Source organism: Oncorhynchus mykiss, chromosome 4 (genome assembly GCF_057628025.1).
Source record: "Oncorhynchus mykiss isolate SJ-2025 chromosome 4, ASM5762802v1, whole genome shotgun sequence".
Classification (NCBI taxonomy): Eukaryota; Metazoa; Chordata; class Actinopteri; order Salmoniformes; family Salmonidae; genus Oncorhynchus; species Oncorhynchus mykiss.
Genome location: NC_143025.1, coordinates 16,174,259 through 16,188,872, shown reverse-complemented (window position 1 = coordinate 16,188,872; position 14,614 = coordinate 16,174,259). Strand labels below are relative to the sequence as shown.

General features: G+C 42.7%; 1 protein-coding gene across 1 annotated transcript; it reads right to left on the bottom strand.

The window, feature by feature from the left end:
• Window positions 1–208: 208 nt before the first annotated feature.
• Window positions 209–11,635, bottom strand: LOC110521390 (transcription intermediary factor 1-alpha). The gene is made up of 18 exons (XM_036969157.2): window positions 10,754–11,635; window positions 10,272–10,390; window positions 9,260–9,407; window positions 8,883–9,015; window positions 8,565–8,681; window positions 8,300–8,414; window positions 7,736–7,882; window positions 7,455–7,569; window positions 6,754–7,154; window positions 5,584–5,733; window positions 4,994–5,093; window positions 4,611–4,665; window positions 4,359–4,494; window positions 3,719–4,077; window positions 3,269–3,407; window positions 3,046–3,120; window positions 1,584–1,739; window positions 209–1,356 (listed from the first exon to the last, which is right to left on the bottom strand). Exons 1-18 carry the CDS (start codon window positions 11,013–11,015, stop codon window positions 1,090–1,092), a joined length of 2,994 nt encoding a protein of 997 aa, XP_036825052.1. The 5' UTR covers window positions 11,016–11,635; the 3' UTR covers window positions 209–1,089.
• Window positions 11,636–14,614: the final 2,979 nt, after the last annotated feature.

The following is a 14,614-nucleotide window of genomic DNA, read 5'->3' as shown; positions in this document are numbered from 1 at the left end:
TCTGGACCTGCCCTTTGGTGCCCCATGTCATGATGAATTACTACAGTAAACTTAAAAGAGGATTAGCTATTATTTAACTATTCCAACTGTGATAGATATATTCATCACCAATAGATTACATTTCCTCACCCTATAAAACATGTCTTACTGTAAATGCTGAATGAATACCACACAGACCCCAAACAGCAATAAGAATCATAAAGTAAGATAATGGACATTGTTTATTTTACCCTGTAAACAGCTGCAAGTAAACTTGCATGCAATAAGTCTTTTTTATGAATACAATATTTTGGTTTTCATAAGTAGCGATGGTTTGAAGTCATGAGAAAACATAGCAAATGAGGTTATTTGGGACTGCATTTTGTTGAAGATTTACTTGCCTGGTTTAAGTTAATGATCATTGTAAATATTTACATACACTGCATAAAAACCACTACAACAATGTAAAATATAAATACATGACACATTGAATGGCTCAATGACAAAACAATGAGGGAACAAAGAGGAAGTTCTATTGTTGCGATTAATAAAGTAGGCCTTGTGTCATGCTACCAGCCATCACTGTAAACTAGAGTCAAGGCTACCGTAGGCCTGAACAACTAGACCTCGCACAGCTGACATGTTCATGAAACTAACACTTCATACAGTCTTCCAATAACAACTGAAATAGTCTTGTGTTTTATCAGGCTGGTTTGATACCTTTGACGTGTTTTCACTTTACTAACCTTGTAACAGTTCCTATTCCCCAGAAGGTACACATACTCTGTTACAAGAACCATATCCACACAGGCTGCTGGATAATCAAACACCTTCTGTTTTCATATTTGATACTCAGGGTCTTTAGTCATAGCAACACTATATTAGTACAGCCTTAATGTAAACCAGTCTTAAGCAGGTATAGTAGGAGGAGGAAAGGATTTTGGTACCCTGCTTCACTGTTCTTTTGTGCAAAATGATTCAATCACAGAACGTTATTTTGGCACATTTAGAAAATCAGACTTTCTCAGAGAATAAGATGAATTACTAGTATAGGCTAGTACTGGCAGTGTTATTGACTGATAAAAGTTGATGAGATGACGATGTGCACGCTTATACGGCCTCTTCCTCTCCCTTTGGTGAGCTTAGCTGAGCAGGAGTACACAACTCCTGGGTCTCAGAGCACCTGCGCTGATGCTTTGCATGCTGGGAACTCTCCTCATCAGGGGTTGTGGGAGGGGGAGGAGAGACGGGAGGGGTCACAGAACTGATGACCTCAGATTTGACCTTTGGAAAAATCCGTTCAGGGTAGAGTAACTTCAACTGCTCCTCAAAGAACCTCTCCAGGTTTCTCCCTGCAGTGGCAACCTCAGTGTCAGCCTGGCATGGGAGGAAAGAGACGACAGATGTATGTAGTTGTTTTACCTACCTTAGTTGAATGCACTGACTGTAACTAATTCTGGATAAGAGCATCTGCTAAAATTAACATGTAAATAACAAACATTGTAAAAACTGTCTATCCACACACATTAAGAGCTTAATTAACACATCTGTGTAAACTAAGATAAAAGGACTCTTCTGGAAAACGTTAGTGCTGTCTAGTCTACCTCATTGAATGCTGCACAGTTCCTGAAGATGAGTCGGATGTCTGATACAAACTCAGAAGGTGTCTGGTAGCAGGGGCTCTCCCTGGATTCCAGCTTGCTCTTCACAATGGACAGAACCATCGGCGTCTTTTGGGTCTCCTGGTTCTCTGGCAATATCTACAGCAAAAGACAGAGGCTATCACAATATACAAAACAACAAAAAGTGTTTCTCTCCATGTCCCTCATCATGGCTATATAGTGGATGATAAACCAAGGAGACATTTCAATCCAAAAACAGACCTAACCTGACATAACCTCTCTATATTGATCCATAGACATCATTTGGTACAGTAATGGTAAGCCTATGTCAATATTTCTCCTATATTAATTTAGCAGCGCCACAAAAATATGATTACAAAAAAATGTCATATTTCTACCCAGATACGCTTAAGATCACAGTGGCAACATATATTTGTAGCATTTGAGGCATTCAATGTATTTTCGGGTTTTCAATGAGGTAAATGCAGATGGGAAACACTGTGACTCAGCCGATTACTTAAAGCCGCTATGCTGCATTAGTTGAGCAACAGCTTTTAATGCTTTAAAAAAGGGAAAATTCTATTTCAGATGGTGTCAACATAAATTATTTTTGGTGTAGAGTGCCTATTTAAAAAGTCACCAGAAACGAGCTTCTCACAGTTTTTGTACAAACATTCCTGGGGGGGGGCCTACCTCCTAGCCTATGCACTGAGAGACTTTTATCGGTATAAGCGGCCAAAGAGCAAGGTGGAGATATTACAATACCAATACCATATTGTTTTTACAGATGTTGGATCTTAATTTGACCTATATTGTCGCAGCAAAATAATCCTGCAGCAACACAATTTAAAAGTTTAGTCCATAATGTTGCTTGATAGATAGGTGGTTAGGTAATTAGCTGGCCAAAAGTAGACTACATGAAAAGTGCAATACTGTATATATGTAAGTGTGGGTTTTCAGTGAATTTATGTAAATCAAAGCTCATCTGCATTTCATGCGGTGCAGGGAAATTATTAGCAACAAAAGTGTGATCAAATTAAGATCCTCATCTGTACCTATTAAATTCTGTTTATCACCACATGGACGTAAAGGTAAGGAGTTAATTTTTGCGATTGAGCGTTAGTCTCTCCACTCACCAAGGGGGATCTAGCCTGGGATTGAGCATTAGTCTCTCCACTCTACAAGGGGGATCAAGCCTGTGATTGTGCATTAGTCTCTCCACTCACCAAGGATCCAGCCTGGGATTGAGCATTAGTCTCTCCACTCACCAAGGGGGATCTAGCCTGGGATTGGGCATTAGTCTCTCCACTCACCAAGGGGGATCTAGCCTGGGATTGGGCATTAGTCTCTCCACTCATCAAGAGGGATCTAGCCTGGGATTGGGCTTTCCTCTCCACTCACCAAGGGGGATCTAGCCTGGGATCGGGCATTCCTCTCCACTCACCAAGGGGGATCTAGCCTCCTGGAAGTCAGCACTGAGCTCACTGCAGTACATCTTCAGCAACAATCGCTCACATTTCTGCAGAGAGAGAGAAATACAACACACCAAACCTTTACATTATATCAACCCCAGAGATTATGTATTGTAATAAGATAAAATCTTAAACACCTCAGGTAGGCCTGAGAAAGTATTGTATTTTTCAAGTACAGTACAGTACAATACTGACCCGTTTGTCCACAGGGCAGAATCCTCCCTCAGAGTCTGGTTCCTCCTTCACTGTTCTGGGCTCTAATCTGCTGATGTCACAGTCATACACCACCTCAGGCACTGACAGGTCACGGCAGAATGAGCAGAACCACTCCCCACTGAAATAAAAACAACAGCAAACCAATAGAAACTTTAGTTTAATAACAACATTATAGCATCAATTTCAGATAACCAATCCATTTCATTTAATCCCATTTTAGGGCAGTGCATTAGATACAGTAGGCAATCTGACCCGGTGAGGGCCGATGTGAGTGCAGGCTTTTGCTCCAACCAAGCAGAAACACACCTGATTCTAATTACCATAGTATTTACAATCATGTGTGTTTCTGCATGGATGGAGAAAAAGCCTGCACCCACTCAGGCCCACCAAGGGTAAGATTGTCCACCTCTCTCCTAGGACCTATAGTACCTGGGTAATCTGAAGAGGGTGGGGATGTGGCAAGAGAGGTGGAAGACTTTGGGACACTTGTCACAACACAGTAGCAGCTCTCCTCCATTCTGACACACAGCACACCAATCCTCATTAGGGTCCTCTTCTGGAGCTGGGCCCTGACTGCCTAGCTGCTGCTCTGCCCCCAGAGAGTGGCTCTGCTGTGGGGCTTGACTCAGGTCCCCTGAAGGCCCTGGAGGCTGTGGTGGGGCCTGGGCCTTTTCCTCTGTGCTCTGACAAGAAATCTGGACTTGTTGTTCCCCTCCATCTTGCCGACAGGTTTGGGCCTGGACCCCCGTGCTACTGTCTGGGAGGTTGGCTCTCAGGTTACCCTGTACCTGAAACACACACAAACACACTTACTTAACAGAACACTCAAAAACAGAACAGTGACCTCTCAGGGACCACCCAACAGCAATCCTGGTATTGAACACTATTACGACATCACAGTATATCATTACTGTGCTGTTACCATCTATAAATACTGTGGCTCAAAGACAAATAAATCACCCATTCCATTTCAAGTAACATGCAATAGGATGTACATGTAATCATTATTATAACATTGTAATGATCAGTTATGAACATTTGTCTATTTCCAGTCCATCCGTCCTCTTACACAGCTGATGTCGTCCTCTGGCTCGTCTTTTATGATGATGATGGGTCCAGGCGATGCCCTTCGTCTCCTCTTGGCAGCTGATCCCCCAGCTCCATACGCCTTCTGCTGTGTCTCCAGAGGTTTCCAGGAAACAGTCCTTCAATCAGCCAATCAGAAGGAAGGTGAGAGAAAGAGAAATATAAAGATTTTTTTTATATATCAAAACGTCATGCCTGTATAGAATTCATGAAGAATGTGAAATCATTATCTTACCCTGGTTTCTCTTCACAGGATATAGCAGTTAGTCCTGCATGATGATGTCCTTGTGCTAAAGGAAGATAAATTGTATTCCTCATACATATTACGGGGATGGAAATTAATCTAGCCTGCTTGACCGTGACTAGTACTTTTCAGACCGGGCTAGTAGGAAATGTGCCAATCTAGCCTGCTGACTAGTGAATGTTTTGTATTTTCAAATATGGCATAGAACAGATTTTGAACCCGGGCTAGTAAACATTGACGTCTACTAGCCTGGCTGGACAGTGTCCAAAATCCTGAACTTCGATCCCTGGTCATATATACACGAAGCTTTGGATTTGTTTTCTTATATTTTGTTGTGTAGTATTAGTAGAGTAGTACACAACACCAATACATACCAGTTCTGTATGGGAGGGAAGCTGGTAGGGTCTGAGGGAAGTTGGGTCTTATTATCTGGACAGGGCCTCCAGGGTGCTTGTTGTGATATGCAGACTCCATCTAAAAAGGTTTCACAACATCAATTAAGCTGCTAACAATCTGATTCTTAACAACATCATGCTACAGAGTGATATGTGGATGTGAAATAGAGCTACAGTTGTGATGAAGTATACTGCCACCCTTGCACGATTCACTATTTCATCTCAAATAAGTTGAAATTAAGAAAATGTTTAGTGTACTTCACATGTATATTTTTGATTTTCACCTGCACAGGCCCCCCCCAAAAAGTATCTAAACTGACATTTAGATTTTTCAATTCAAAGTTTTTTTTAATTGCCTGGACTAAATTATTCAGAATTCAAATGAATTGGTTGGAGGCAGGTGATTGTCCTTTATTGTGGAATTTATATCACCTGTGGTAAGTGGCAGGTGCCTACAGGGTAGAAAATAGCCATTCAACTCCGTTTTGAAGAGAGAAAACAGAACATTCTGCTCCATTACACTCCATTGTGAAGTGCAGGGGTGTTTATTTGAACGCAGCTGTATGTACCTGTTGCTGTCGCAAGTGAGGAGAACTGAGGCTGCCGTTGCTAGACAGTGGTGCATTGTGGGAGAAGTGAGGCATTGGGTTGAATACGTCCATGTGTTTGAGTGCATAGCTGCTGGGGCTGCTCACCAGGCCTCTCAGTGATTGGACAGCCTGTGAGTGAGAGAGACAGACAGACAGTTGGAGACAGAGTCAGACAGAGCTATGCCATCAACAATCAATGTCATATCTATTCTTATGAGTCAATGGTAGTGACAGACATATTAAATGGTGTATCGTCAGTCTGTAATTGGTTTTGTCTGGGAAAGTAGTCTGTGATAGGTTATGTCTAGGATAGGAGCCCCTGGCTTTCACAACACAGAGCAAAACAGAAGACAGAACACAAACAAGCCACTTGTGAATGTTCCAGAATGTTTTACTTCAGCACGTTGTTTTGAAACAGCCTTCTTTGTTTGGTCTAGATCCAAGCATGCAGGTTCAACAGTCAATGGTGAACATTGGGGGAAAAATGCATAGAAACTTGAATTTTGAGTTCCACAGACAATATGATGAGGGGTTATATAACTAAAGATAAAGTTATACACTGTTTTGTCAGAAATGTACTCATGAAATAATGAGACTAGACATTGCCCTGACCAACCATTCCCTCCTGACACTGTATATAATTCAAAACAGTGATGACACATTATAAAGTCAAACTGAACACAAGGCCTAGCGTATTAATGATCTATAACGTGGCTGTTAAAAAGAACAGTGCTTCCAGGCTCCACCTCAACAGCTTGTTCACATCAGCCATGACGCAACTCTTGTCTGAAATCTACAGGCCAGTGGATTGTCCTCTTGATCTTCCTGTATTTTAGAGCTCGTGTAAAACAGCCTCAGACTAAACACTGTAGACCAGACATATCTATCATCATCTCTGGAGGCTTTGGGTCTGTTCTGTATCACACGTGAGCAGCTGCACTGAGATTTAGACTATTTTTTTCTATACATGTTTTTTTTTTATGGTACCTTATGACTCAAAATGATCTTGACAAGTCAAGACATAAATTGCCCAGGATGTGAAGGCTGTCTGCTCCATTTGGGAAGACGTCATCCACTGTCTGCGCCTGTTAAGAATCCCTGTCAATCAAACTGACACACACACACACGAGCGTGCACACTCTTTCCCACCTGGGGAGGATATCCAGGACTTGGCAGGGTGCTGGTGGGACTAAGATGGATTGCAGGGGGGGCAATGAACCTCCGGCCCTGCTGTGGCATGGGGGGGAGACTCTGGGAGGGAGAGCCACCCTGGAGGGGCCCTGGAGGGGGTCTCTGGAGCCGCATGCTCTGGTACCAGGCCCAGGGTGGGGTCTGGGGCTGCCAGTGAGGCTGTTGGGCTAGTTTCTCCACCTGCATCTGGAGCTGAGCCAGGGTGTTGTGGTTGTGGGGGGCCAGGCGGGCCTGGGAGAGGCCTGGGGGCAGGCTGTTGGGGGAGCCTGAGGGGCCCTGCCCAGGATGGGGGAGTTGATGAGGGATGCCCTGGAAGCTGCCCAGCTGGGGGCCTGGGACATTCTCCACCACTAATGAGCCTGAGGGAACAGGAAGAGAGACGGCTTCAGCATAACGGAAGAGGTAATACACTGACCTGGTACAGATCTTTTATTTCAGAAACAAACTGCACCATACCAAACACATACAGTACAACTAATTACAATACTACAACCTCAATTTGTGCAAACTGCAACTGCTCATTTAAAACCACTACTGACACACTCCTTGTCCAACAGATCATTTTCTCCCCCAACATAAAACACTCTAATTTAAATTTTTCAATTAAATAGAATTCTAAGATTTCAGTGTAGCCACTCTCATTGTGCTTTCTCTCTTACCCAGATCGACATTTGAAGCCCAGAAGCCTGACCGACACTGGAAACGCACAGTGCTCTGCGGTACAAACGAGGTATTGCATTTAGCCCGCAGCAGGTTTCCGATCTGAAACAGAATCTGCAGCAGAAGGGATGTTATTAATAATTTGGAGAAACTGAGAAAACACAAGGCATATGTTCTGCATTTCATCTATGCTTTACACCATGGGCTCCTGTCTGGCTTTAGGGATAGGGGATGCCTGGGAGTCAGTGGACTGAGGGAGAGTCTGGGAGGGAGGTCTTACCAAACGTTTGCAGTACAGGAGAGCTGTGCCGCCGTTCCTAGCTGTCGCCCATTTTGTGAAGTTGATCACGTGATCCAGGTGTCTGGACAGATAGCCAATATCCTCCTTCTGCTTCTTCAGACCGCTCTCATGATCCTTTGTCAGGCCCTTCGGGGGATAGGAAATAGATGGAGAAGTCAGAATCTGGAGAGAGGCTATAAGGACACTCCTGACCTCTAAAACAACTAACCAAAATCTAAAACTGACCCCTACTTTAACCAAACCCTAACCTTAACCTAATTTTAAACAATTCTGGAATTAAATATTGTTTTGCAGGTCAGGAGTATCCGTATAGCCTTTTCCCAGAATATGTGGCATTGTAACACTGCCTTCAGGGTAAGCTCCTGTCATGACTAGGGCACATGATAATCAAAACATTTGTAGGCCTTGCCATTTCCTCCTGCTCTCTGCACTCATAATGAATACAAAGAAACCTGACAAATCCTAGAGTCGGAATAGCTATGGAAACGTGAGAATAAACAGAATCATCCTAATGTTAGAGGTGTGATTGTGATCATACTGTACCTCAAGCTGATTGACAAGAATCTTTCCCTTTCTGTTGATCTCTAGTATCAGACTACAGATGGACTTCTTGATTTCATTGTGAACTGATATGCGGTTCTCATCAACTTGAAGGAGTCTGACAAACATGAAAGACAGACATGAACAAATTCATCTTACGAAACAGAAAACGTATTTGGATGCACGATGGAAGGACAGTGTTCACATTTCACTATACATCGTGTACATGTATACAGCAAGCATAGAGATTCTCAGATGCATTGTTTACCCATTGTTTATGGAGTTTGACACATCTTCAATTATCTTCTTTTTTTCCAGCAGTTGACGATTCATATCCTCCATATAATGTTTGTGATTCTTATAGGCATCCTCCAGAAACTGGTAACTAATTAAAATATCATAGTTAGTTATTTAATTGTTACAAAATCATTCAAATCCACTCAAATAAAGGACAGCTTTAGTCACTATAAATCAATTAATTAATATATAAATCAATATTTATTTAAATAGCAGATTTCGCTCAAATAAAAATGTGCTTTTAGATATATCTTTTTTAAATCAATAGTGGCACATCAGTATTCAGTACTTGTGGTCCTTGTGCTTGAGTAGCTGACAGTCTCGACAGGTTGGTAGATCACAGGTTTCACAGAACAGCTTCAGGGGCTCCTGCTTGTGGACTTCACAGAACACTGGCCTATGAGTGGAAACACCCACATACTCTGGAAAACCAATAGGAAAGCATTTAAAAGCCAGAAGTTAATCTTACTGTAACCAATTCCAATCTGTCAGCTACAGTACAGGTATGCATTTTCTCTCAGGCTTTCTGTACTGTGTAGGAGGATGTGAGCATTATTTTCACTGAATCAACAAGAATATAATGTAAATAGAGCTTCTGCTTGTTGTTCTATAGATATTTCCTTGACAATCGTTGCTGCCTCAGTCAGACTGGAAGCTGTACTGCACCTTGAGATACATCCCCCTTCTGTCTGATGGTGTGGTCTTTGGTGAACTTGACCCTCTGGTGGGCCTCCACGCAGGTGGCACACATGAACTCCACACAGTCCACACAGAAACCTGTAGTCTCTGTGTTGTCCTCACAACTCATACATAGCTACGGACAGGGAAGAGAGTCCAGTCAGACAAACATCAACAGAGAGACAGGTATACAGACCAGTCAGACACATACATAGCTACTGGCAGACAGGTAGAGGGACCAGTCAGACACATACATAGCTACTGGCAGACAGGTAGAGGGACCAGTCAGACACATACATAGCTACTGGCAGACAGGTAGAGGGACCAGTCAGACAAACATCAACAGAGAGACAGGTATACAGACCAGTCAGACACATACATAGCTACTGGCAGACAGGTAGAGGGACCAGTCAGACAAACATCAACAGAGAGACAGGTATACAGACCAGTCAGACACATACATAGCTACTGGCAGACAGGTAGAGGGACCAGTCAGACAAACATCAACAGAGAGACAGGTATACAGACCAGTCAGACACATACATAGCTACTGGCAGACAGGTAGAGGGACCAGTCAGACAAACATCAACAGAGAGACAGGTATACAGACCAGTCAGACACATACATAGCTACTGGCAGACAGGTAGAGGGACCAGTCAGTCGTATTACTTTCCACGAAAGTTAAGTCAAATGTGAATTTTAACTTATTATGCCTCAGGAGAGAGAATATCGGTTAGAAAGTAAACGTTCGAATTTAGAGCCTGAAATCTGCCAAAGACTAAACTGTGTGTCTGTGGTAGTGACATTAATGTTGAAGATAATGCCAAGCTTCAGCTTTACATCTGTATAATGCTCATGGGCTACTAAGCTGAAAAACACCCGGCATCTTGGTGAAATGGCTTGGTAAATAACAGAGATCCAGGCTGCTGAACAAGCTTTGCTTGGGTTATCCATATGTACAATCCAGCAGTAAACTACATTGACCAGTATTTCCACCCACCTGAACAGTCCTCTCCACGGTGCTGCTGGAAGCCTCCACTGAGTCCCTCACAAAGAAGTTCTCCATCACGTCCACCTCCATACACTCCTGTCTGCACACCGGACAGCGAATCACATTCACTGTAAATGGGAAGATGGGCAGACAAACACAACATGCATACATATTGAATGAAGTTGCACACACAACTGAAATGGTTAAATATCTCCAAGAATGCACAAGAACATGAGATAAGACTCCTTCCCTCAAACCCCACTCATCACATGTCTGAAATTGTAATCTGTGCATTAAATTCCTCTTGGTAGATGCAATGACTTCCAATACAGTTTCATTGTTTTAAATACATCACAGACAATTGCAAATCACACGATAGCATCCTATCTTGCACAGACTGCAATTTTACACACCCGGATGCACCTCCCCTTATACAGTCATTGGGATGCACTGTCTCGCGTATCTATAGTTTGTAAACATGAGCAGCTCACGTGGTTTCGTCGAGCTGTTAGTGTCTGGCATGGCCAAATTCCTGGAAGCCGACGGCAAACACTTCTTACAAAAAGAGTGGAGACATGGCAGAAGTTTTGGTTCTCGACTGTGAAAGTTTAAATGACACACGGGACAAGTGTCCAGAAAATTCAAGGTGCCTGTCCGCTCGTTGCAGGCGTTCGTGTTCTCCTGAACTGGCATGCTCTCTGCTTCGTTCTCCACAATAATGACAGCATCATCGGACTCTGCACCTTCATCCATCGCTGCTTCACTTTTATTAAAACAACAGATAAAGAAGAACCCCTGTCTATCTATGTCACCTGACAGTGAGCTATCCAAACATGCAGGTATTCCCAAAAATGTCCATTCAAAAGAATATAACTAGTCTAGACATCCTTCGTTCTCGTCGGTGTTGTGTTGCCTCCGGAACACTCCAATGTCTTCTTTGGTCAACATCCGCGTGCAGATGAGATCCTTTTTGTCAAATGCTTTCAGATATTCAGCATCAGCAGCACTACGCATTTATAACTGAATTAAATCCCTCGTTTGCAAACACACAACAAATATATAAGCAATTTATATGATTGTTTGCAGGCTACAGTACTGCACAACAGCGCGTATGAATTAAATCAAATCCAGATGCTGCTTGTATATTTCTCCCAGACTGCTCCTCGGCGCGCAAGCTGCGGTATCTGAGATGGGTGGGGTCAGTTGCAGTAAAGCCCTGTGATAGGAGGGAAATGTGTGCTCCTTTCAAGCGCGCGCTTGTTCCCATAAATTGAATCAAATTTAGGGACAGATCCATCACAGAATTTCTAAACCATTGTCTCGCGTCTGATAGCGCAACGGCCGTCTGCACTGATGACGTGTCGCGTTAGAATGACGCCATCTGACGGAAGACAATGGAGACCGTTCATATGTAGGAGGGTCTTTTGTTTTTATATTGGTCATAGGAGGCTCTGTACATGTATGATGTCCCTGGGACATTGCACATTAAAATGTAAATACAAATGAAAATATAATAATATTGAGCGAATCACCCTCAACTGCAAAAGTTTATTCCATACTGTAATTGTATTTTTAAGGTAGACTCAGCAATAAGACATAGATGCAGAAAGTAAACAGCATAGTGGGTCAATTTCCGCAATAACTAACAGCGTGAGGCTCAACTTCTCTGCTGTTTTGGTGCGTGAAGGGAACCTGTGCACATGCGCATATACTGTGTGAGAGCTCAGTCTTTGCGTCTCGCTCAACTCAATATCCACGTTTCTGCTTGTGGCAGAACCGTCATTTAGCTGAGTCTAGCTTAAAGTCCTTCCGACACTGTACATCTGATTCAGTCTTTTACAATTATTGCATGACACACTGTGCGCTTTTACCAAATTCAAATCTTGATATCAACCTGGCCAGATTGTATGATTTGCTTCAGTTTTGTAATTGAAGTCTGCAATTGGCTTGTGAGGCTAGCTAGAGTGTCTTCATATGTGTCACTCAGCAGGGGTCATATGAATATATATATATTTTTTACAAACAAAATTCCACTATGACATTGTGGGGTATTGTGTGTTGATCAGTGAAACAAAACCTAAATGTAATCGATTTTAAATTCAGGCTGTAACACAACAAAATGTGCAAAAAGTAAAGGGGTGTGAATACTTTCTGAAGGCACCGTACATCAGCCAACATAGTCAAACTGCAGAGGTGCAGATGTGTATATGATCTGTGCTAGCACCAGCAGCACAAGCCTCCTTCTATGCTCATGTACAAATTATGAGTTCGGAAAAGCTGACAGTATGCATCTTAGAAATAGTTTTCACGTACAATCTTTATATGTCCGAATTTAGAATCAAATAGGCTTCCCAAAAATAACATAATCACTGTGGTGGAATGGTTATTTTGATTGGCGATTTTGTGCATTTTATCAAATTCCCATCAGGTAACCTCATTTCAGATGTGTCATGTAAACAAGAGTATTAGGTAAATTGTTCTTCTTGCAAAGCATGAGCAGTGGTGTTGAACTCATTTTGCCCCGGCGGGTCCATTTGGTCTTCAACAAGGTCCATAGGGCCACACTGAAAATGTGTTATATTTCCTCAACATCAATGTTTATTTTTTTTACTCAAACCACCCGCAGGCCAGATTGGACCATACGTTTGACACGCCAACTATTATATTAATCTGACTATTCACAATAATCATATTGTTCCTATTGGTCAGTCAACGGGATCGGCTCATAACACCAGCCACATTACACGATAAAGGCTCCAAATGTCTGACACTACCAGAACTTTATCAGAGCCTTTGTTAGAGCATACGACCGACCGCATGTAGTGGTACTTAATCGGCAGACCTAGACCCTGTCACACTGAACGAACCAAGACATCCGACAATCGTTTCCGACAATGTGGCCATTTTTCCTGAAACTGCAAAATCGTGGCATAAGGCGGCTAAAATCGTACAGTATGTGCAGGCCTTTAGTTGAATAACCAAAAGTGTACTATGTCATCATTCACCCTACTTTGTGGGTTTTCTAGTCCGTTTTGCTCAGAGAGCAGAGCACTGAGTGACACAGAGAGCAGAGCACTAGGCAGATCATTTTGCTCTGAGTGACACAGAGGGCAGAGCACTAGGCGGGTCCTTTTGCACTGAGTGACACAGAGAGCAGAGTACTAGGCGGGTCCTTTTGCACTGAGTGACACAGATAGCAGAGCACTAGGCGGGTCATTTTGCTCTGAGTGACAGAGAGCAGAGCACTAGGCGGGTCATTTTACACTGAGTGACACTTAGAGCAGAGCACTAGGCGGGTCATTTTGCTCTGAGTGACACAGAGAGCAGAGCACTAGGCGGGTCATTTTGCTCTGAGTGACACAGAGAGCAGAGCACTAGGCGGGTCATTTTGCTCTGAGTGACACAGAGAACAGAGCACTAGGCAGGTCCTTTTGCACTGAGTGACACAGAGAGCAGAGAACTAGGCGGGTCATTTTGCATTCTGGATTAAAGGTAATCTCAGTAGATAATACATCAGCCATTACGTTTCCTAGATAGGTAAGCCCCAGCCTCACCTCTCCCATAGTCCAGAGACTAGGGATGAGCAACTTTGATAGGGGTGGGGGTGTAAAGGGACATTTTAATTGTATGTGTCCACATAACTGAGTAAGTAAGTGACTAACCTTGTGAAACTGTTCTTGGGAGTATCATCATGTGTTGCAAACCAGCTTGCTCCTGTGCCCTTTTATAGATAAAAGGAGAACTGAGAGTCCCGCCAAAGAAATACAACTCATCATGAGTGGCCGCAGTAGCTTGCAGGTCTGCATACCCACATCCATACCTACACATGCAGTCAGAGCCAGCCCTAGCCTTTTGGTGGGGCCTTTTGGTGCCCCCCACCCCCACACACACACATTTTAGCAGCCCCTAAGTTTTATAGTTCATTTCCTGCAATTCTACACATTTTGCCATAGGGTGGAGAGAAATATTTGCAGTTTTTAATACGATATCTGAGTGAAGGTGACACATTTATTCTATTACAGACACTTTAATGCATACTTTTAAATTATATTATGTCAGCTAAACATAAAAATATATAAAATATTTTTTTTTTATTACTAAAGTTACTGTCCCCACTACAACAACAAAAATAATGCAATACATGTACAGTCGTGGCCAAAAGTTTTGAGAATGACACAAATATTAATTTACACAAAGTTTGCTGATTTGGTGTCTTTAGATATTTTTGTCAGATGTTACTATGGAATACTGAAGTATAATTACAAGCATTTCATACGTGTCAAAGGCTTTTATTGACAATTACATGAATTTGATGCAAAGTAAATTTTTGCAGTGTTGACCCTTCTTTTTCA